The 24,362-nt window shown below is 43.7% G+C and overlaps 1 protein-coding gene across 4 annotated transcripts in view; it reads left to right on the top strand.

Moving 5' to 3' along the window:
- LOC124012275 (opioid-binding protein/cell adhesion molecule-like) overlaps positions 1-24,362 on the top strand; it is a 442,736-nt gene that overhangs the window by 409,451 nt on the left and 8,923 nt on the right. For all 4 annotated transcript variants that reach the window (XM_046325754.1, XM_046325748.1, XM_046325742.1 and 1 more), the window contains 2 exons: positions 22,156-22,284; positions 23,064-23,184. In XM_046325754.1, coding sequence (XP_046181710.1) covers positions 22,156-22,284; positions 23,064-23,184 — 250 coding nt within the window. The remainder of the gene's footprint in view (positions 1-22,155; positions 22,285-23,063; positions 23,185-24,362) is intronic.

Raw genomic sequence — 24,362 nt, 5'->3', positions numbered from 1 at the left:
TTCATTCCCCTCGCTAAACTTCCTTCCGCTAAGGAGACGGCACAAATCATTATCGAGAATGTATTCAGAATTCATGGCCTCCCGTTAGACGCCGTTTCAGACAGAGGCCCGCAATTCACGTCACAGTTTTGGAGGGAGTTCTGTCGTTTGATTGGTGCATCCGTCAGTCTCTCTTCCGGGTTTCATCCCCAGTCTAACGGTCAAGCAGAGAGGGCCAATCAGACGATTGGTCGCATACTACGCAGCCTTTCTTTCAGAAACCCTGCGTCTTGGGCAGAACAGCTCCCCTGGGCAGAATACGCTCACAATTCGCTTCCTTCGTCTGCTACCGGGTTATCTCCGTTTCAGAGTAGTCTGGGTTACCAGCCTCCTCTGTTCTCATCCCAGCTTGCCGAGTCCAGCGTTCCCTCCGCTCAAGCGTTTGTCCAACGTTGTGAGCGCACCTGGAGGAGGGTGAGGTCTGCACTTTGCCGTTACAGGGCACAGACTGTGAGAGCCGCCAATAAACGCAGGATTAAGAGTCCAAGGTATTGTTGCGGCCAGAGAGTGTGGCTTTCCACTCGCAACCTTCCTCTTACGACAGCTTCTCGTAAGTTGACTCCGCGGTTCATTGGTCCGTTCCGTGTCTCCCAGGTCGTCAATCCTGTCGCTGTGCGACTGCTTCTTCCGCGACATCTTCGTCGCGTCCATCCTGTCTTCCATGTCTCCTGTGTCAAGCCCTTTCTTCGCACCCCCGTTCGTCTTCCCTCCCCCTCCCGTCCTTGTCGAGAGCGCACCTATTTACAAGGTACATAAGATCATGGACATGCGTTCTCGGGGACGGGGTCACCAATACTTAGTGGATTGGGAGGGTTACGGTCCTGAGGAGAGGAGTTGGGTTCCGTCTCGGGACGTGCTGGACCGTTCACTCATTGATGATTTCCTCCGTTGCCGCCAGGATTCCTCCTCGAGTGCGCCAGGAGGCGCTCGGTGAGTGGGGGGTACTGTCATGTTTTGTCATTTATTATCTTGTCTTGTCCCTGTGCTTCCCATTCTATTCGTTTCCCTCTGCTGGTCTTATTAGGTTCTTTCCCTCTTTCTATCCCTCTCTCTCCCCCTCCCTCTCTCACTCTCTCGCTCTCTCTTCTCTCTATCGTTCCGTTCCTGCTCCCAGCTGTTCCTATTCCCCTAATCAATCATTTAGTCTTCCCACACCTGTTCCCGATCCTTTCCCCTGATTAGAGTCCCTATTTCTTCCTTTGTGTTCCGTTCCTGTCCTGTCGGTTCCTTGTCTAGAATTCACCGTGCTGTGTTTGTGTATCGCCCTGTCGTGTCGTGTTTTCCTCAGATGCTGCGTGGTGAGCAGGTGTCTGAGTCTGTCTGGTTCAAGTGCCTTCCCGAGGCAACCTGCTGTTCACCTGCTGTTCAAGATCGAGTCTCCAGTTTGTCCTCGTCATTTCGAGTGAAAGTTGTGTTTTTTGTTTGTATTTACTTTACTGGATTAAAGACTCTGTTTTCGCCAAGTCGCTTTTGGGTCCTCTTTCACCTGCATGACAATAAGTGCAAATCATCATCATTATCAAAAGTGAGCACAAATGCAATCATGCATGTAATGCTTTTATTATAATGGTGGGGCATTTTTATGGTGAAAAGGATCTTCCCCAAACTTGAAACTCACCCGCTGCTTATATATGCCAGTTAAGCATATAGCGATTTTCAGGTTTCTCCAGAGATGTTCAATCGGGTTCAAGTCCAGGCTCTGCCTGGGTCACTCAAGGACATTCAGAGATTTGTCCCAAAGCCACTCCTGCATTGTCTTGGCTGTGTACTTAGGGATGTTGTTCTGTTGGAAGGTGAACCTTAGCCCCATTCTGAGGTCCTGAGCGCTCTGGAGCAGATTTTCATCAAGGATCTCTCTGTACTTTGCTCCATTCATCTTTCCCTCGATCCTGTTTAGTCTCCTAGTCTCTGCCACTGAAAAACATCCCCACAGCATGATGCTGCCACCACCATGCTTCACCATAGGGATGGTGTCAGGTTTCCTCCAGATGTGACACCTAGCATTCAGGCCAAAGAGTTCAGTCTTAGTTTCATCAGACCAGAGAATCTTGTTTTGTTTCTCATGGTCTTAGAGTCTTTAGGTGCCTTTTGGCTAACTCCAAGCGGTTTATGTGCCTTTTATTGAGGAGTGGCTTCTGTCCGGCCCCTCTACCATAAAGGCCTGATTGGTCTACGGAACAATTCCTTGGTTTTTGCTCTGACATGCACTATCAACAGTGGGACCTTACATCGACAGGTATGTCTTTTTTACAAATCACGTCCAATCAATTGAATTTAGCACAGATAAACTCCAACCAAGTTGTAGAAACATCTGAAGGATGGTCAATGGAAACAGGATGCACTTGAGCTCAATTTCGAGTCTGATGAAACCAAGATTGAACATTTATGGCCTGAATGCCAAGCGTTTCGTCTGGAGGAAACCTGGCACCATCCCTATGGTGAAGCATGGTGTTGGCAGCATCATGCTGTAGCGAAGGTTCACCTTTCATCAGGACAATGACCCTAAGCACACAGCCAAGACAACGCAGGAGTGGCTTTGAGACAAGTCTCTGAAAATCCTTGAGTGGCCCAGCCAGAACCTGATCAAACATCTCTGAACGCTCTCCATCCACCCCGACAGAGCTTGAGAGGATCTGCAGAGAAGAATGGGAGAAACTGGGAGAAATACAGGTGTGCCAAGCTTGTAGCGTCATGCCCAAGAAAACTCTAGGCTGTAATTGCTGACAAAGTTGCAACAGAGTAAAGGGTCTGAATACTTATATAAATGTGGTATTTAGTTTATTTTACATTTTTATTTAGCAACCATTTCTAAAAAACAGTTTTTGCTTTGCCATTATAGGGTATTTAATCAATTTTACAATAAAGCTGTAACATAACAAAATGTGGACAAAGTCAAGGGGTCTGAACACTTTCTGAATGCACTGTATGTTAAATGTGTGTACAATGTACACAAAAAAGAAAGAGCTGTAAAAACAAAGGAATTTTTGTTCTCCGAATATGCAGTTAAAGCAATAACCAAATGTCATCCCTGCCACTGTTCTGATAAAAAGCTGGGGGATAGGGCTGGAGAAATGTAACCACCTCCAAATTCATAGACAGAGCTATGGATGAAATAAATGACCACCCATGACATCAACATTATAGTATTAACAATGTTTTGATGACATAAAGTGTTTGTAAACAATATTAATGTAAACAAACATTCGATTAAAATAAGCTTTTACTTTGGGCTCCGATGGGGTACAACATTTCAGCTAAGCTTATGAGGCAAGTTATATTCTTCATGTATCATTGGACACATATCATTCATTTAGAAGTCCAAAAATTGATGTACTAGTCACAGATTGCCCCTTTACTAAAACATAAAAAGAGTAATTAAAGTATATCAGGATGAACTGGCCATCAATAAATGCCATTTAGCAGATGTTTTTAACCAAAACGACTTACTGTCATGCATGCATACATTTTCCATTCGGGTGGTCCTGGGAATCAGGACTTTGCTTTGCAAGCGCCATGTTCTAGGACTTCACATGGGTTAGTTAAGAATGGTGTTCCACCTTATTCATTAGTGGTAGGGTTGCACATTTTTGGTAACTTTCCCAAAATTCCCCAGTTTTCCCGAAATACTGGTTGGAAAAGACCTGGAATTAAGAGGGAATAAGCAGGATTTTCAGGAATACTCCATCCAGGGTTGCTGGAAAAACAGAAAATGTTGGGAAAGTTACCAGAATTGTGCAACCCTAATAAGTGTACCAACATGTACAGTTGTGGCCAAAAGTTTTGAGAATGACACAAATATTAATATTCGTCGAAGCCTGCTTCTTCAGTGTCTTTAGATATTTTTGTCAGATGTTTACTATGGAATACTGAAGTATAATTACAAGCATTTCATACATGTCAAAGGCATTTATTGACAATTACATGAAGTTGATACAAAGAGTCAATATTTGCGGTGTTGACCCTTCTTTTTCAAGACCTTTGCAATCCTGGCATGCTGTCAATTAACTTCTGGGCCACATCCTGACTGATGGCAGCTCATTCTTGCATAGTCAATGCTTGGAGTTGGTCAGAATTTGTGGGTTTTTGTTTGTCCACCTGCCTCTTGACGATTGACCACAAGTTCTCAATGGGATTAAGGTCTGGGGAGTTTCCTGGCCATGGACCCAAAATATTGATGTTTTGTTCCCCGAGCCACTTAGTTACAGTATGACATTTGCCTTATGGCAAGGTGCTCCATCATGCTGGAAAAGGCATTGTTCATCACCAAACTGTTCCTGGATGGTTGGGAGAAGTTGCTCTCGGAGGATGTGTTGGTACCATTCTTTATTCATGGCTGTGTTCTTAGGCAAAATTGTGAGTGACCCCACTCCCTTGGCTGAGAAGCAACCCCACACATGAATGGTCTCAGGATGCTTTACTGTTGGCATGACACAGGACTGATGGTAGCGCTCACCTTGTCTTCTCTGGACAAGCTTTTTTCCGGATGCCCCAAACAATTGGAAAGGGGATTCATCAGAGAAAAAGACTTTACCCCAGTCCTCAGCAGTCCAATCCCTGTACCTTTTGCAGAATATCAGGTCTGTCCCTGATGTTTTTCCTGGAGAGAAGTGGCTTCTTTGCTGCCCTTCTTGACACCAGGCCATCCTCCAAATGTCTTCGCCTCACTGTGCGTGCAGATGCACTCACACCTGCCTGCAGATGCACTCACTCCTGCTCCTGAGCAAGCTCTGTACTGGTGGTGCCTCGATCCCGCAGCTGAATCAACTTTAGGAGACGTTCCTGGCGCTTGCTGGACTTTCTTGGGCGCCCTGAAGCCTTCTTCACAACAATTGAACCGCTCTCCTTGAAGTTCTTGATGATCCGATAAATGGTTGATATGGTGCAATCTTACTGGCAGCAATATCCTTGCCTGTGAAGCCCTTTTTGTGCAAAGCTATGATGACACACGTGTTTCCTTGCAGGTAACCATGATTGACAGAGGAAGAACAATGATTCCAAGCACCACCCTACTTTTGAAGCTTCCAGTCTGTTATTTGAACTCAATCAGCATGACAGAGTGATCTCCAGCCTTGTCCTCGTCAACACTCACACCTGTGTTAACGAGAGAATCACTGACATGGTCAGCTGGTCCATTTGTGGCAGGGCTGAAATGCAGTGGAAATGTTTTTGGGGGATTTAGTTCATTTGCATGGCAAAGAGGGACTTTGCAATTAATTGCAATTCATCTGATCACTCTTCATAACATTCTGGAGTATATGCAAATTGCCATCATACAAACTGAGGCAACAGACTTTGAAAATTAATATTTGTGTCATTCTCAAAACTTTTGGCCACGACTCAACAACCTACTACTACATACTGTGTACTATATATTGTATTACGCTTTAGTTGGAATTTGTTGGCTTGCTAATTGAAACGGATCGTAACTGTCATGAATCCCTCCGGAACTTTAATTAACCACACCTGGCCCCTATTCCCACTAATTGTATTTGTGTATATGTGCCCTTTGGTTTCTATTTGGGAGTTGATTATTGTTACAATGTCCGATGGTGCGTGAGAGTACCTGTGCTGTGTGTTTTGGCCTTTCGTGCCCTTGTGGATTGGGCAGATGATTACGGGTCTCGTCCCGTGTTTTAATCATTGTGCACTTGTGTTATTTATTTGAGGTACTCCTCGCTCTTTTGTTTGGGTTTCTGCCCTGTGTTTTTGTTACGTGTTTGTTTGGTCTTCATCCCTGTGCCTATACACGGCACACCGTAATTTGGGGTATAATTTAAAAAACTATTACGCATTCCTGCGTCTGTTTCCCGATCCTTTATGCCAATGTGACAGTAACAGAATCTGTCATGGAACAGAGAATGAATACTATTAGGACCACAACTCCACATGACAGAGAGTTTGACCCAATATTGGATTCAGGATATTATCAGAACATACAGAATGTCCACCAAAACTTGTTTAATTTGAAACTGCAATAAGCTTGGGAACTAAAATGTATTAAATTGTTTGTTTTTGTTTTTATTCACTTGAAATCAATGGTCATTATTCGAGATGTGCTATGCCCAGAAGGTTAGCACATAAAGTTAATGCATTGTTATTAATTTTTAGCAGTTTGTGTACTGTCAATACTTAAAGTATCTACTTTTAATTCCTCAGAAATGCAAGAACAAAGGGCCTCCCGGGTGGCGCAGTGGCTAAGGGAGCTGTACTGCAGCGCTAGCTGTGCCACCAGAGATTCTGGGTTCGCTCCCAGGCTCTGACGTAACCGGCCGCAACCGTGAGGTCCGTAGGACGACGCACAATTGGCCTAGCGTCGTCCGGGTTAGGGAGGGTTGAGCCGGTAGGGAAATCCTTGTCTCATCGCGCACCAGCGACTCCTGTGGCGGGCCGGGTACAGTGCGCGCTAACCAAGGTTGCCGGGTGCACAGTGTTTCCTCCGACACATTGGTGCGGCTGGCTTCCAGGTTGGATGGCGCTGTGTTAAGAAGCAGTGCAGCTTGGTTCGGTTGTGTATCGGAGGATGCATGACTTTCAACCTTCGTCTCTCCCGAGCCCGTACCGGAGTTGTAAGCGGTGAGACGAGAGATCAGTCTACGACTAGGGTGGCTGGAGTAGCTACTAAATTGTACCACAAAATTGGGGAGAAAAAGGGGTAAAATTCACAAAAAAACTAAACAAAACAAATGCAAGAACAAGGGATGCTAGTGCAATACAAACATCCTAATAGAGACCCATCTCCAGATGAAACAAGCCATAAAATGTTGTGTTCCTTGGACATCACAAGGACTCCAGGGTTTCTGGCTCTAGGCAAGTGTTTTTGGCACTATTTGAGTTTTTGGTGCTGTATTGTAACAGTTTTCATTCTAATTTGGTGTTACCCAAAGTTACCCAAACTATCCAGGTGGGAGTGTTTACTGTAGTTCAATGGCAATGCCAAAATTTGAGGAATTGAATTATACAGGAGAATTTAGACTATTCCAATATTTTGATATGATCATTTAACCGCTCGCTGTTAGACAGACAATATGTAGACAGTATACACTACTGGATTGTTGCTGCTCCAGCCGAACACAGCCAAGCGGAGAAAGTAAACCCAATGCTCATTCTCATTGCAGTCGCAGCGCAAGGTTCAATCTTTCAGCCCCACAATCACCATCACACACTGTTCCAGTGCACTGCACTATCCTCTTGCCTCGGGACATTCAGTGTGGGCCCAGTTATTACAAGGCTTTTCCAGGGTGACAGAAATAAAGAATTAAATAGGTATCCATCAACAAGGAGGGAGGACTGAGGAGGAGAGGGAGGGAGCGAGGACTGAGGAGGAGAAGGGAGGGAGGACAGGGAAGGGAGGATGGACGAGTGGAGGGAGGACGGTGGATTGATGATATTCTGGCCCTTTCTGGAGCTCTCGTTGTAGTCATGACCTAGCTCAGCAGCCACCCGCCGCTTCACCACGCTTCATGATAGATAGATGAATCAGGGGCTTCTGCCGGATAAGGAGGGATCCCTGGTATCTCACTCCACCACAGTAACTGACTGGCAATGTTTGTTCACTTGACCAGAGTTCCGTCCCAAATGGCACCCTTTACCTATTTAGTGCACTACTTTGGGCCAGGGCCCATAGAGAATAGGGTGCCATTTGGGACGCTGACCAGGAACTAACGGTAGCTGCCCCGGATGCATTAATACAATTTAGATTGTTGGGAATCAACGCAGTAACCAAGAATGAAGTCTGTTTGGAAACTGCTTTGTACTAGAGCTACATGGAAGTGTATTGGTATTTCAGGAGGTTTCTTTGCATGTCTTGGTACTTAGACTGCTGTTGCCTTGATGCTGTTGCCTGGCAGGAAAGGAGTGAAAAGGGGTATATTGTCTCTTGTAAGGGTGTTTGACAGCTTCATGATTTAAGACTGTACAATTCAGCAGATATAACAATGAATTCCTCTCCAATGAAGTAGAGACTAAGGGGACATTTCGGACCAGCATCCCATTGACAGCTAGCACAAATTTATAACTGACCCTGACCTTAACCCTCAGCTTAACCACACCCCTAACCATCAAATGTTATTTGTCACAAGCGCCGAAAATACAACAGTAGACCTTACAGTGAAATTCTTACTTACAAGCTTTTAACCAACAATACAGTTTAAAGAAAATACCTTTAAAAAAAAGTAAGAGAGAAGAATAACAAATAATTAAAGAGCAGCAATAAATAACAATAGTGGGGCTTTATACAGGGGGTACCGGTGTCGAGGTAATTGAGGTAATATGTACATGTAGGTAGAGTTATTAAAGTGACTATGCATAGATAATAACAGAGTAGTAGAAGAAGGGGGCGGGGGGCAATGCAAATAGTGTGGGTAGCAATTTGATTAGGTGTTCAGGAGTCTTATGGTTTGGGGGTAGAAGCTGTTGGTGCTCCGGTACCGCTTGCCATGCGGTTGCAGAGAGATCAGTCTATGACTAGGGTGGCTGGAGTCTTTGACGATTTTTAGGACCTTCGTCTGACACCGCCTGGTATAGAGGTCCTGGATGGCAGGAAGTTTGCCCCGGTGATGTACTGGGCCGTACGCACTACCCTCTAGCCCTAACCGTAAGATCATTTTAACCAATTCTAAAATGTTATATTGTTTTGCATGTCAGACACGTACCCTTAGTTTTCCCCCTAAAAAAGAGTCACTTCAACATTGTGCCTTGGTGTCCGTTATTTTGTTATGGACGTTTCTGTTTTAATTGTATTCAGCAAATCAAATCTCCCAAATCAAAAATAATATTACCCAGTGTGGTTTTAAAATACTTTTTACTACCAAATGTGCTTTTGCCAAATTGCCATCCTGCCATGGATTCATTGATATAAAATAATGTCAACATCAATATTCACCCCAGCTAAAAGCTTAAACCCAATACGTTAATCTCAAAATGCTCATTGTTCATGGCATCTATGATAATGCTTAAATGCAAAGGGACACATGCTCCGGCATTAGTGTCTGATGTGGTTTTCATAGCTCATTGTGAGTTCAAATGAATGCCGATTCTGATGGGTTGAATCAAAGTGAGACTGTCAAAATGCATTATCTTCGCTGCTAAGTCTTTTAATAGAAGTAAGGCAGTGTCATGGTATCTAATAGAACCCCCAGCTATACGTACGGTTTATCCCTCTCTTGTGTTTGTTTTCTATCAAAGAGGATGATAAATCAAAGCTGGCACATACTGTATGATACATTCTATATTCTGTTTTGGAGTCAGTGAAAAATCTCCTAATACAGGGAAAAGTGAGTGCTACTGACATGCAACAGTTATACTGTACCCTCCCCCTGAAAGCAAATCCATCCATTTGTCCTTTACCTGTGCCCCCCTCTCTCTCGTAATAATAAGGTAAGTAACCGTACCACAACACTGTCACCTTGGAGAAATTGGATTCAGAGGGTGGCCGCTCAATCTCATACTGTATGAACTGACATTGGCTGCAGCCCAACTTGGATTGATACACATCCTTCCCCCTTCCTGCCCTTTCTGTCTCCCTTGCTCTCCCTTGCCCTCTCCCTCTATCTTATGTTTTTTCTCTCTCTTTCTTTCTATCTCCCTTGCTCTCCCTTGCCCTCTCCCTCTATCTTATGTTTTTTCTCTCTCTTTCTTTCTATCTCCCTCTATCTTATGTTTTTCTCTCTCTTTCTTTCTGTCTCCTTGCTCTCCCTCTCCCTCTATCTTATGTTTTTTTCTCTCTCTTTTTTTTCTCTTCTCTCCCTTCTTTCTTATGTCTCCTATTGCTCTCCCTTGCCCTCTCCCTCTATCTTATGTTTTTTCTCTCTCTTTCTTTCTGTCTCCATTGCTCTCCCTTGCCCTCTCCCTCTATCTTATGTTTTTTCTCTCTCCTTCTTTCTGTCTCCCTCCCCTCTCGCTCTCTTGCTCTATCAGTCTCTCTCCCCTCTCCCTCTGTATTGAGTTATCTCTCCTCTCTCTCTTTATCTACAACCAGAATCTGCCTGCGGCATAAGTGTGGTGCTCCTTCGGCTTTTCAAAGACACAGTGAGTGTATGGGAGCCTCGGGAGCAGGCCCCTCCTGAGATATGCCAGGCCCCTCCCACCCCACCTCTCTGCTCTGTGTGGTCTCCTGAGGGTCCTCTATTTCTAAGTCTGCGTCAGTGACTGGGGATATGGTGTGCAGGAGGCTGTTATCTTTGTGGCATCTCGTCTCTCACTTACAGCTTGTCCTCTGCTCCTTCACTATCAAGTACTTGAGTACTGCAGTATTGAGTATTCAGGATTTTCAAGCAGCGGATTGCATTTGAACAGTGTTTATTTGTTTGAGTTCCCCAAAGGTACAATCTACGTTATATTTGATACAAACACAGTTCATTTCAGTATTTCTGACACAAGCTTTCTGTGTTCATAGTTCCACAGTAAAGCCTGCAGTCGATAGGAAACTCTGCCTTGGCTGAGCCAACATGTCCCTCACGGCAGTCCTTTCATTTTTCTCCACACAGGAAGCAGAAGTCCTGCTGGTGCCCTCTACCGTACGCCGCTGTGTTTTCACTGGCTTTACTGACGCAGTGGGTGACAGGCACACAGGCCCGTATCGGTAATGAGTGAGGCCATGGTCGTGCTCGGTCTACCAGCCGAGGTGGGATTTGCTAGCTACTTTCCCCCAACGACACACATTTTACGGCAGCCATAAAATGAGCTGGGAACTATTGACTTTATATAAACACCTCCATCTTGGCAATCATGGGCCCTACAAACGGCCTGGGTTGTACTGTAAAAAGCCATACTTAACCTAGACACTTTAAAGTGTGTTAGATTTATTCACGCTGGTCTTTTCACTGCAAATTACTTTGTTGGTTAGGTAACTCCTTGTTGACCCCTTTTACATATAGAGACTTGAAGTATGTGTTTAGTGTTGCCTGTACAGTGTACAAGAGTTGAACACGAGGTCAGTTGGTCGATTTGTGTCCTCTCTGACCCCTCAGTTAAAGGTCAGCCAGGAGCACTGTCTTGATAATCTGCCATAACTCTGTTGACAGATACCCAGCCTGCTAGAGGGCATATTGTTCATGTACACTCCCCCTGAAAGCATGGTATGGATTCAGATTGCTTTATAAACAGCGTGGTACACATATGCAAGTTAGTTTCACATTTCTGAGTGTCTGAACAGAAAGATATAAGGGAAAGCCACAGTCAAGACTTAACCCGCTAATTGCTAGGCAGGCCACATAACATTCCTAAGAACATTTGTTGAGTTTTTGCGTCAATAAAACTATCAACTTTTTTCAAACGACTGCACATATGAGCTCTAGTGCTCCAAATGCGTTTTTTTATGAAACAGATACTTAGCTCCATGATGCAGTCTGAATTTGACGTTGCAGTAGTGGTAAAGTTAGTTAACAGAGCGAGAGGCTATCGAGAATGACGAAAGAAAGCGGGATGAGGTAGAGAGACACCAGAGAGTGAGCGGGGCACAAGAGAAACAAGAAAGACTAGAAAAAAATGAGAGAAGGACGAGGCTTTCTGGGCACCTGTGCGTTGTGGGGTCTGTCTGACACCTGTGCGTTCCGAGGGTTCTCCTGACACCCTCATCAGGTGATCCGAGATCATCCATGACTGCTTTTGTTAATGGCTCCTACCAGGTGGGAGTCACATGTCTGTTCAAACTCAGCAAAGTGAATACATGTGCATGCCATTACTGTCACCCACAATACCTGGGGAGATTTGTCTTAGTGTTATTTTTTTTAAAGATCTTTTTCGACATCAAGTACGTCCTTTGTACTTGACGTTAAGTTCTGTGCATGAAGGAATAAGCCTTCTCCCTCAAGCTTAACTGAAACATTGCATGATTTGCTTTATTGATGTGACAGTGAGGTGAACAGAAACGTGAATACTGAGAGCAGAGCAGTGATGGCTAAAGTGGAACTACAAAGGCAGTTACGCTAATCAATTAGTCATGTTTTCCACGACAAAATGTCAGTTTACAGAATGGTGATGAGTGTGGAGGCAGTTTTAAGTTTTGAGTCAATGTGTTTAAGGAAAGGATAGTGAGGAATACAACAGAAATATTCACTCCTTGACTTTTTCCACATTTTGTTACGTTACAGGCTTATGCTAAAATGTATTCAATTGTTTATCTCTCTCATTAATCTAAACACAATATCCCATAATGGCAAAGCAAAAACAGGTTTTTAGATCATTTAAAAAAAACATTTTATAGAATTAAAATAAAAACTGAACTATCACAAGTATTCAGACCCTTTACTCAGCAAGTACAGCCTATAGTCTTATTGGGTATGATGCTACAAGCTTAGCACAACTGTATTTGTGGATTGTCTCCCATTCTTCTCTGCATATCTCTCAAGCTTTGCCAGATTGGATGGGGAGCATTGCTGCAGAGCTATTTTCAGGTATCTCTAGAGATGTTCGATCGGGCTCTGACTGGGCCACTCATGGACATTCAGAGTCTTGTCCGGAACCACTCCTGCATTGTCTTGGCTATGTGCTTAGGGTCGTTGTCTTGTTGGAAGGTAAACCTTTGCCCTAGTCTGACATCCTAAACACTCTGGAGCAGGTTGTCATCAAGGATCTCTCTGTACATTGCTTCATTCATCTTTCCCTCGATCCTGACTAGTCTCCCAGTCCCTGCCGCTGAAAAACATCCCCACAGCATGGTGCTGCTGCCACCACCATGTAGGGATGGTGCCAGGTTTCCTCCAGACGTGACACTTGGCCTTCATGTTTCTCACGGTCAAACCAAGCAGGCTGTCATGTGGCTTTTACTGAGGAGTGGCTTCTGTCTGGCCACTCTACCATAAAGGCCTGATTGGTGAAGTGCTGCAGAGATGGTTGTCCTTCTGGAAGGTTCTCCCATCTCCACAGAGGAATTATAGAATGCTGTCAGAGGGACCATCGGGATCTTGGTCACATCCCTGACCAAGACCCTTCTCCCCCGATTGCTCAGTTTGGTCGGTTGTCCAGCTCTAGGAAGAGTAAAATATTGGTGGTTCAAAACCTTTTCCATTTAAGAATGATGGAGGCCACTGTGTTCTTGGGGATCCTTCAATGCTATAGAAACATTTTGGGACCCTTCCCCAGATCTGTGCCTCTACACAATTGTGTTTCGGAGCTCTACGGAAGATTTCATTGACCTCATGGCTTGGTTTTTGCTCAGACATGCACTGTCAATGTTATGTAGACAGGTGTGTTCCTTTCCAAATCATGTCCAATCAATTGGACTCCAATTGTTGTAGAAACATCTCAAGGATGATCTGTAAGGACTGACGCCGGGGAGGAGAAGCAGGTACGGGAAGTTGAAAATTGAATGAGGAACAGACAGGTAACGTGACAGGAAAAGAGTCAGCACACGGGTAAACAAGGACAATCAATGCAGAAGCAGGGAACAGAGCGGGAAACCAGACAGATATAGGGAAGGTAATGACAGAGGTAATTGAGTCCAGGTGAGTCCAATAATCGCTGATGCGTGTGACGGGGGAAGGCAGGTGTGCGTAATGATGATGGCAGGAGTGCGCAATGCTGGGGAGCCTGGCGCCCTTGAGCGCCAGGGGGGAAGAGTGGGAGCAGGCGTGACATGATCAATGGAAACAGGATGCAGCTGAGCTCAATTTTAAGTCTCATACCAAAGGGTCTGAATACTTACAGTATGTAAATAAGGTATTTCATTTTTTTTGGTACATTTGCAAAACAACTGTTTTTGCATCGTTATTATGGGCTATTGCGTGTAGATGTTTTCTTTAATCAATTTTAGAATAAGGCTGTAACGTAACAATGTGGAAAAAGTCAAGGGGCCTGAATACTTTCCAAAGGCACTGTATATATAATATGATTTTTTTTATCTATACATTTTCAGTTTTCCACAAGACAGACAATATCAGTTGAAGACATTAGTTATCCCCCCCTTCAATTCCCTGAAACAAATGACAGATAAACATGGAAAAGTATTTTAATTGTTTCTAACATATGATGTACATATGTCAGCTTATTAAATGATTGATCTATATATTTAAAAAAAAAAATATTTGCTGTACACTGCTGATTTGTGCATGTTCAGGGTTCATCTCCAATTGATTCAGAATTCAACCTTTCCTTCGGTCAGAATCCTGAAACAAAAAGGGTTAATTGGCAGCTGGCTAGTAAATCAGTTCATGAATCATTGTTGCTTGGAGTCGTGGGAGCTTGCAGTTGAGCTTGACTTAGAATAACATCACTTCTTTCTGATGTAGCCAATAGCTAGGTTTCCATCCAATTGGCGACAGATTTTCATGCAAATATCCAAAATCCGCATGAAGTAAATATGCCAACGTTCCCACCAGTGGTGTTTCCATTAAACTAACTTGTTACAGATAGAAATCAGTGTGATGACATAGTTCACACAAAATGTACTTTTTTGTTTAAGTTTTTATCTACCCGAATAAAAATATAAAGTTCAATGTGTTTCCATTGCATTTTCAACAAAAACTGTTGCGTTAAATGTGCCTACTCTGGTCTTGGCAATTATTCTGGTGACATGATGATTGATGCTTGGCTGCCATTTGACAAATAAAAATATTATTGATCTTATCCATAATAATTTCATCATGTAGACTTGCCTACCCACACAACCTATCCGCACTGTATATGCGAGCTGTTGCCTAGAGTGCCCCCCCAATATTTATTGGATAGGAGCATCAAGATCACCATGCACATTCACCAACCTGTGAAGTTCATTATAACTTATTTAGTCTGTAGCCTAATAAACTGCATGATTTCCCAAGTTTACATTTACATTTAAGTCATTTAGCAGACGCTCTTATCCAGAGCGACTTACAAATTGGTGCATTCACCTTATGACATCCAGTGGAACAACCACTTTACAATAGTGCATCTAAATATTTTAAGGGGGGAGGGGGTGAGAAGGATTACTTTATCCTATCCTAGGTATTCCTTAAAGAGGTGGGGTTTCAGGTGTCTCCGGAAGGTGGTGATTGACTCCGCTGTCCTGGCGTCGTGAGGGAGTTTGTTCCACCATTGGGGAGCCAGAGCAGCGAACAGTTTTGACTGAGCTGAGCGGGAACTGTACTTCCTCAGTGGTAGGGAGGCGAGCAGGCCAGAGGTGGATGAACGCAGTGCCCTTATTTGGGTGTAGGGCCTGATCAGAGCCTGGAGGTACTGAGGTGCCGTTCCCCTCACAGCTCCGTAGGCAAGCACCATGGTCTTGTAGCGGATGCGAGCTTCAACTGGAAGCCAGTGGAGAGAGCGGAGGAGCGGGGTGACGTGAGAGAACTTGGGAAGGTTGAACACTAGACGGGCTGCGGCGTTCTGGATGAGTTGTAGGGGTTTAATGGCACAGGCAGGGAGCCCAGCCAACAGCGAGTTGCAGTAATCCAGACGGGAGATGACAAGCGCCTGGATTAGGACCTGCGCCGCTTCCTGTGTGAGGCAGGGTCGTACTCTGCGGATGTTGTAGAGCATGAACCTACAGGAACGGGCCACCGCCTTGATGTTAGTTGAGAACGACAGTTTGTTGTCCAGGATCACGCCAAGGTTCTTAGCGCTCTGGGAGGAGGACACAATGGAGTTGTCAACCGTGATGGCGAGATCATGGAACGGGCAGTCCTTCCCCGGGAGGAAGAGCAGCAAGTTGTAGTTGGAGGACCACACACCATGTCATCGTGTGACTCCCAAGTTTACTTCAATTTGATGGTTGTTATACTGTATCAATATTTGCGCATAAATGTGTTTCCACCGCTATTTCTCGAATAACATATTTTACCGACACAAAAAGATCTCACCATGTCAAATGAACAAATGATCATCAGCATTTATAAAATTGTACCAAAACGTTTTCTTTTATTGGTATGACTTTACTCTCATAAAACCTGTGGATGGAAATTAGTCAATTATATTTCTGAGTGTAGTTACAGATGTAGGATCTTAATTTGATTACCCTGTTGTTGCAGGAAATGCAAACGTTAAGGTTTAAAACTGGCTACAGGTTATCTACAAGTCTCTGCTAGGTAAAGCCTTGCCTTATCTCCGCTCACTGGTCACCATAGCAGCACCCACCCGTAGCACACACTCCAGCAGGTATATCTCACTGGTCACCCCCAAAGCCAATTCCCCCTTTGGTCGTCTTTCATTCCAGTTCTTTGTGGCCAATGACTGGAACGATTTGCAAAAATCTCTGAAGCTCCCTCACTGACTTTAATCACTGGCTTTCAGAGCAGCTCACAGATCACTGCATCTGTACATAGCCCATTTGTAAATAGCCAATCCAACTACCTCATCCCCATATTGTATTTATTTATTTATCTTGCTCCTTTGCACCCCAGTACCTCTACTTGCACATTCATCTTCTGCACATCTACTATTCCAGTGTTTAATTGCTATATTGTAATTACTTCGCCACATTGGCCTATTTATTGCCTTAACTCCCTTATCTTACCTCATTTGCACTCACTGTATATAGAACTATTTTCTTTTGTTATACTGTATTACTCTATTATTGACTATGTTTTGTTTATTCCATGTTTAATTCTGTGCTGTTTATTGTGTCGAATTGCTATGCTTTATCTTGGCCAGGTCACAGTTGCATATGAGAACTTGTTCTCAACTAGCCTACCTGGTTAAATAAAGGTGAAATATATATATATTTTGTTTTTAAAGGGCTTCTAAAATGTCAGACTGGATTTTTCCTAACTAAAAATGTATCAACCCCTAAGAAATGTCCATTAATTATTATCCACACAATAATTCACATTTCCTGTTGCTGCTGTATTATTTTTTTGTTGTCAGAAAAAGGGCACATTTTCATCCTATATCTGTATGGTCTTTATCGAAGCTCTTTTTCAAAGGGACTTACAGTTATCACATGTGTTCGATGCCTGTGGTCCATGTTGATATCAAACACACAACCCTGATGTGGCCAGCAACCTTCTCCAAACAATATGAATACTGAACCATTTAGCATTTTACATATTTCACCCCCACCTGGATCAGAAACTCACACAATCTGAACGATTTAATTCCTGCTTCATGTGAAGGTGAGGCTTGCAGTGTCCTTGAGCTTGACATGACTACAGTTGTACTTTGACCATTTAAACCATCCTGCCTCTTGATAAGATGGTCGATAAGGTTGGTCTAAAAATCGGTGGCTGACCTGTTTTTCCAATGTGAAAACATGTATGATAAGTCTTGTTGAGACCAGTGGGTTGAGGAATTATTCCATAATTTCATACAGGATAGCTGTGGCACTCACCTCACCTCTTTTGTTGTTATTGTATACCTCACATGTTGTGGCTGTTGTTGCTTAACTCACTTATTATTATTGTTGTTATTGTTGTTTACCTGACACCTTGTTGTTGTTGACATCACCTCTTGTTGTTTCCAAGATGGTGTAGCAGTCAGACGTCTTTGTCCTTCGACTTGTCGTGTCCCATGTGTATATCTTTTTAAAATATTTTTCTTAACCTCACTTCAAAATACTCTCCTGCAACCCGCCTCACCCAATGTGGTGGGGATCTGTTTTTTTCTAAAGTATTTTTATTTACCTCTGAACCTGAATCGCCCAACAGAAGCTAGCCAGCTCACTAGCTACTGTTAGCGGTCATCACCTAACCTTTAGCTCGGAAAGCTCTTGCCAGATTGTACAAAGCGATTCAAACCAGAGCATACCAGACCTATTTTTTTCTCCATATCCCTGGATTCCTACCGCAAGCTCTGAATCTTTTCACCTGGATCATCGCAGCTAGCTAGCTGCAATCCGAGTGACTATTCCTGGCTAACGTCTATGTCCCGAAGCAAGCACCAATTAGCCTGGAGCTAGCCCATGCTAGGCCCATCTCCCGGCTAGCAGAAGAGGCCCATCAGCCACTCCTGGGCTACATCACCCGGACCCCTTCAACTGCCGGTATGGGGCACGGAACCCCGCCGATCCTTCACAACTGGATTACCGACGTAAACTCCTCGAGGGGGGTACTCAACTGGCTCCTACGTCGCGACGTCCCCTGAATGCCCATCTGCTAGCCGCGACCTACTAGCTGTCTAGAGCATATCAGACTGTTAGCTAATAGGCCCAACGGCCAATTTCTCGGGCCACTATATCTATTGTGCCAATTGGCCTGGACCCCTTTTACTCAACGAAGCCCTGCTTATCCATCACGACTGAACTACCGACGTAATCTGCCCAAGTTTTTTTTCTCCAACAGGTCCATCGCAACGTCCCCTGAATAACCATATGCGAGCCTGCTAGCCAGGGCCCACTAGCTGTCTAAAGCATATTGGACTGTTAGCTGAATAGATCCATCTGCCAATTTCTTGGGCCACTATACTTATTTTGCCAATTGGACTTGGACAGTTTTAGAAACTTCAGAGTGTTTCCTATCCAATACCACTAATAATATGCATATATTAGCATCTGGGACAGAGTAGCAGGCAGTTTACTCTGGGTATCTTATTCATCCAAGCTACTCAATACTGCCCCCCTGTCACCAAGAAGTTAATAAGCATGCCCCATTCAAAAAATGTAGAACCAGGAACAGATATACACTTGGTTCTCTCCAGACCTGACTGCCCTTGACCAGCACAAAAACATCCTGTGGCGTTCTGCATTAGCATCGAATAGCTACCGTGATATGCAATTTTTCAGGGAAGTTAGGAACCAATATACACAGGCAGTTAGGAAAGCTAAGGCTAGCATTTAAGCAGAAATGTGCATCCTGTAGCACAAACTCAAAAAAGTTCTGGGACACGAAAGTCCATAGAGAATAAGAACACCTCCTCCCAGCTACACACTGCACTGAGGCTAGGAAACACTGTCACCACCGATAAATCCACTATAATTGAGAATTTCAAACAGCATTTTTCTACGGCTGGCCATGCTTTCCACCTGGCTACCCCTGCCCCAGTCAACAGCTCCGCACCCCCACAGCAACTCCCCCAAGCCTCCCCATTTCTCCTTCACCCAAATCCAGATAGCTGATGTTCTGAAAGAGCTGCAAAATCTGGGCCCCTACAAATCAGCTGAGGCTAGACAATCTGGATCCTCTCTTTCTAAAATGATCTTCTGAAATTGTTGCAACCCCAATGTTGCAACCCCAATGTTGCAACAACCCCCTGTTCAACCTCTCGTATCGTCTGAGATTCCCAAAGATTGGAAAGCTGCCGACGTCATCCCTCTCTTCAAAGGGGGAGACAATCTAGACCTATACTGCTACAGACCTATTTCTATCCTACCTTGCCTTTCTAAGGCCTTCGAAAGCCAAGTACCGACCATTTCAAATCCCACCGTACCTTCTCCGCTGTTTAATCTGGTTTCAGAGCTGGTCATGGGTGTACCTCAGCCACTCTCAAGGTCCTAAAAGATATCATAATCGCCATCGATAAGACACATTACACATTACAGCCATATTCATTGACCTGGCCAAGGCTTTTGACTCTGTCAATCTTCACATCCTTATCTGCAGGCTCAACAGCCTTGGTTTCTCAAATGATTGCCTCGCCTAGTTCACCAACTACTTCTCAGATAGAGTTCAGTGTGTCAAATCGGAGGGCCCGTTTTCCGGACCTCTGGTAGTCTCTATGGAGGTGCCACAGGGTTCAATTCCCGGGCCGACTCTCTTCTCTGTATACATCAATGATGTCGCTCTTGCTGCTGGTGATTCTCTGATCCACCTCTACACAGACAACGCCATTCTGTATACCTCTGGCCATTCTTTGGACGCTGTGTTAACTAACCTCCAGATGAGATTCAATGCCATACAATTCTCCTTCCGTGGCCTCCAACTGCTCTTAAATGCAAGTAAAACTAAATGCATGCTCTTCGATCGCTGCCCGCACCTGCTCGCCCGTCCAGCATCACTACTCTGGACGGTTCGGACTTAGAATATGTGGACAACTACACATACCTGGGGCGGCAGGGTAGCCTAGTGGTTAGAGAGTTGGACTAGTAACCGGAAGGTTGCAAATTCAAACCCCCGAGCTGACAAGGTACAAATCTGTCGTTCTGCCCCTGAACAGGCAGTTAACCCACTGTTCCTAGGCCGTCATTGAAAATAAGAATTTGTTCTTAACCTGTTACTCCTACCCCCTACTTTTTCAAACATTCTGTTACGCAACATTTCAGCGCCCTGCTACTCATGCCAGGAATATAGTATATGCATATGATTAGTATGTGTGGATAGAAAACACTCAGACTTTTATAAAACTGGTTAAATCACGGCTGTGACAATAACAGAACGTGCATTTTATCAAAAAGTGCAGGAAAATCTGATCACTGAATATGGGAAAATATATCCATGCGCCACTTCTACCCATTGTTAAACGTGAACCACATTAAATGGGGCCGAGGTTGCAATACCTACAGCTTCCACACGATGTCAACCGTCTTGTCATTTGCCTATGATTTGTTTCTTGGTCAAACAGACACGAGGCAGCGCTGTTCTTCTGGTCTCCGACCGGATATTTTGGTTGAGATTTACCCGGACATTTTTTCCAGACGTATAGCTATAGAATATACATCGCCTCGTGATCAATTTGATCGCTTATTAACGTTTACTAATACCTAAAGTTGCATTACAAAAGTATTTCGAAGTGTTTTGTGAAAATTTATCGTCGACTTTTTTAATTAAAAAGAAATGACGTTACGTTATAAAACGCTATTTTTTCCGTTGATCACACAGTCTTCATAGATCGATATCTAGGCTATATATGGACTGATTTAATCGGAAAAAAAGACCCAATAGTGATGTTTATGGGACATCTAGGAGTGCCAACAAAGAAGATGGTCAAAGGTAATGAATGTTTTATATTTTATTTGTGCATTTTGTGTAGCGCCGACTATGCTAATTATTTTGTTTACGTCCTCTGCGGGTCTTTTGGGGTGTTACATGCTATAAGATAATAGCTTCTCATGCTTTCGCCGAAAAGCATTTAAAAAATCTGACTTGTTGCCTGGATTCACAACGGGTGTAGCTTTAATTCAGTACCCTGCATGTGTATTTTAATGAACATTTGAGTTTTAACGAGTGCTATTAGCATTTAGCGTAGCACATTTGCATTTCCAGATGTCTAGATGGGACGCCTGCGTGTCGGGTACGAGCAAGAGGTTAACTGACTTGCCTAGTTAAATAAAGGTAAAATAAATTTTAAAAATACCTAGGTGTATGGTTAGACTGTAAACTCTCCTTCCAGACTCACATTAAGCATCTCCAATCCAACATTAAATCTAGAATCGGCTTCCTATTTCGCAAAACAAAGAATCCGTCACTCATGTTGCCAAACATACCCTCGTAAAACTGACCATCCTACCGATCCTCGACTTCGGCAATGATTCTTACAAAATAGCCTCCAACACTCTACTCAACAAATTGGATGCAGTCTATCACAATGCCATCCATTTTGTCACCAAAGACCCATATACTACCCACCATAGCTGGCCCTCGCTTCCTACTCGTCGCCAAACCTACTGGCTCCAGGTCATCTACAAGTCTCTGCTAGGTAAAGCCCCGCCTTCTCAGCTCACTGGTCACCATAGCAGAACCCACCCGTAGCACACGCTCCAGTAGGTATATCTCACTGGTCACCCCCAAAGCCAATTCTTACTTTGGCCACTTTCCTTCCGGTTCTCTGCTGCCAATGACTGGAACGATCTGCAAATATCACTGAAGCTGGAGACTCATATCTCCCTCACTGGCTTTAAGCACCAGCTGTCAGAGCAGCTCACAGATCACTGCACCTGTACATAGTCTATCTGTAAATAGCCCATCCAACTACCTCGTCCCCATACTGTATTTATTTATTTATCTTGCTCCTTTGCACCCCAGTATCTCTACTTGCATATTCATCATCTGCACATCTACCATTCCAGTGTTTAATTGCTATATTGTAATTACTTTGCCACCATGGCCTATTCATTGCCTTACCTCCCTTATAATACCTCGTTTGCACACACTGTATATATACTTTTTTCTACTGCATTATTGACTGTATGTTTGTTTATTCCATGTGTAACTCTGTGTTGTTGTATGTGTCGCACTTCTTTGCTTTAACTGCCAGGTCGCAGTTGTAAATTATAACTTGTTCTCAACTAGACTACCTGGTTATATAATGGTGAAATAAAAAATAAACCCTCCACAGGTGACCTGGCATCGGAGGACGAGTACCTGGACATCCCCAGTATCTCCAGACAGAGAGCGGGGACCTACGAGTGCACCGCCGTCAACGACATCGCCACAGATGTCCAGACCGTGGAGATCACAGTCAACTGTGAGTTCAACGTCAACCCAGTCCTGGCATGTATTTTACTAGGAACGAAACGGAAGCAAATGGGCCAAATTGGGGAGGGACTAACACTGAACTTGTCCAATAAGAGAGACTTGTTTTTGTTGCAAAACGTTTTCCATTTGCTACAATGTGCAATAGGCATTCCATTCCCTTGCAGACAGTTTCTCTGAGTCAATGGTCTCATGACCAATAATTTAATATAGATGAATGGATGAAGCTCAGTTTGGGTTAATCTTAACTTTGTTCCAGTTCTCCAGAAAAACTTGTAGGGTTCCATTTACGTGAAATCAGTTTTGATTTGGGTTTAGCTTTATTGTTTTTTCACTTCACCAGAAAAACAGTTTGTGAAAGAAAAAAAATATATAAGAATTTGTGCTTGCTATACATCATGCCTTATTGGCTGTCTATGGGTAAAGGTATTTGATGCATGTTGCCATAAATTGGGCATTTTAATATATTTTTAAAAGACAGGAATCGTTATTATAGGATTATAGGATTAGGATCTTATTATACTCCCCTTGTAATCATTACAACATTAACTGTGTAACTTCTGAAGTACCAGTTAAATTAAACCCCTCTGCATTTACAAATTGGTTCTCCAAAGAAGAATGGCTTTCAACTTGATTAAAGCTGTTCAGATAGAGGAACATCCTTTCTGGATGGACCAAATCCTCGCTCTGCTATTTACACATGACCCCTGCATGATACTTTGACCCCGTCTCTGGAACACTGATCCCATGAGTGCCCTTGTGTGCCCGTAGATGCCCCCAGTGTGTCAGAGGGCAGAGACGTTGGCGTGACCCTTGGCCAGAGAGGGGTGCTGGAGTGCGAGGCGGATGCAGTACCCGAGGCAGATTTCGAGTGGTACCGAGACGACAGAAGGTAACCCGTTGTGCATGTTTGCAAACATGTTGAATTGCTGCTTTTTCCAGGCTTTTTGATTTTCCTGGAAGTAGATTTTCAAGGAATGTCATTAGATCATCAGTATTTTCAAAGGTGAGAGAGCGAGAGAGTACACTTGTAGAATGTCCCTATGGTTAGAGACCCAAAGCCTAACGGCCGTATATCATTTTATATTACACATCTTACCATTGTACGGGGTCAAGACACTGTTATTTCCCCTGTCATTGAACCTGCTTGGAAATTGCAATAAATTATAACATATAGTTAAGATAACAATGACATAAAATGTAGACGTCGTGGTGGTCATCTCAGACTTTCCCAAACCCCTAGCTGCAGTAAGTTTCCATACAAGTAGGTTGTGAGTAACACAAGAGTTGTGTGCATTGTTGTACTCACATGGCTGAGGCAGCTCTACACTGAGTGTACAAAACATTAGGAACACCTTCCTAACATTGAGTTGCACCCCTTTTGCCCTCAGAACAGCCTCAATTCATTGGCTCATTGAGTCAACAAGACTAGATGTTGTTTGGGTAATGGACCATTCATGATACACTTGGGAAACTGTTGAGCGTGAAAAACCCAGCAGCATTACATTTCTTGACACTCCCGGCATCTACTATCATACACCGTTCAAAGGCACTGTCTTGCCCATTCAACGGCTTACTGCCACACATACACAATCTATGTCTCTCTTGTTTCAAGGCTTAAAAATCCTTAATTAACCTGTCTCTTTTCCTTCATCTACAAGGATTGAAGTAGATTTAACAAGTGACATCTATAAGCGATTATAGCTTTCACCTGGATTCACCTCGTAGGTCAATTTCATGGAAAGAGCCGGTGTTCCTATTTTTTTGTACACTCAGTGTACTGTGCCTTAATTATTCAGACTGCTTAATTTTTTTCCACATTTTGTTACGTTACAGCTTTATTCTAAAATGGATTAAATGAAATAACATCAGCAGCAAACTACGCACAATACCCAATAATGACAAAGCGAAAACAGATTTTTTTAAAGTATTCAGACCCTTTGATTTTAGACTCGAAATTGAGACTTTCCATTGATCATCCTTGAGATGTTTATACAACTTGATTGGAGTCCACCTGTGGTAAATTCAATTGATTGGACATGATTTGGAAAGGCACACACCTGTCTATAT

This window comes from Oncorhynchus gorbuscha, linkage group LG02, assembly GCF_021184085.1.
Source record: "Oncorhynchus gorbuscha isolate QuinsamMale2020 ecotype Even-year linkage group LG02, OgorEven_v1.0, whole genome shotgun sequence".
Lineage (NCBI taxonomy): Eukaryota > Metazoa > Chordata > Actinopteri > Salmoniformes > Salmonidae > Oncorhynchus > Oncorhynchus gorbuscha.
This window is presented reverse-complemented; position numbering and strand designations above follow the sequence as displayed.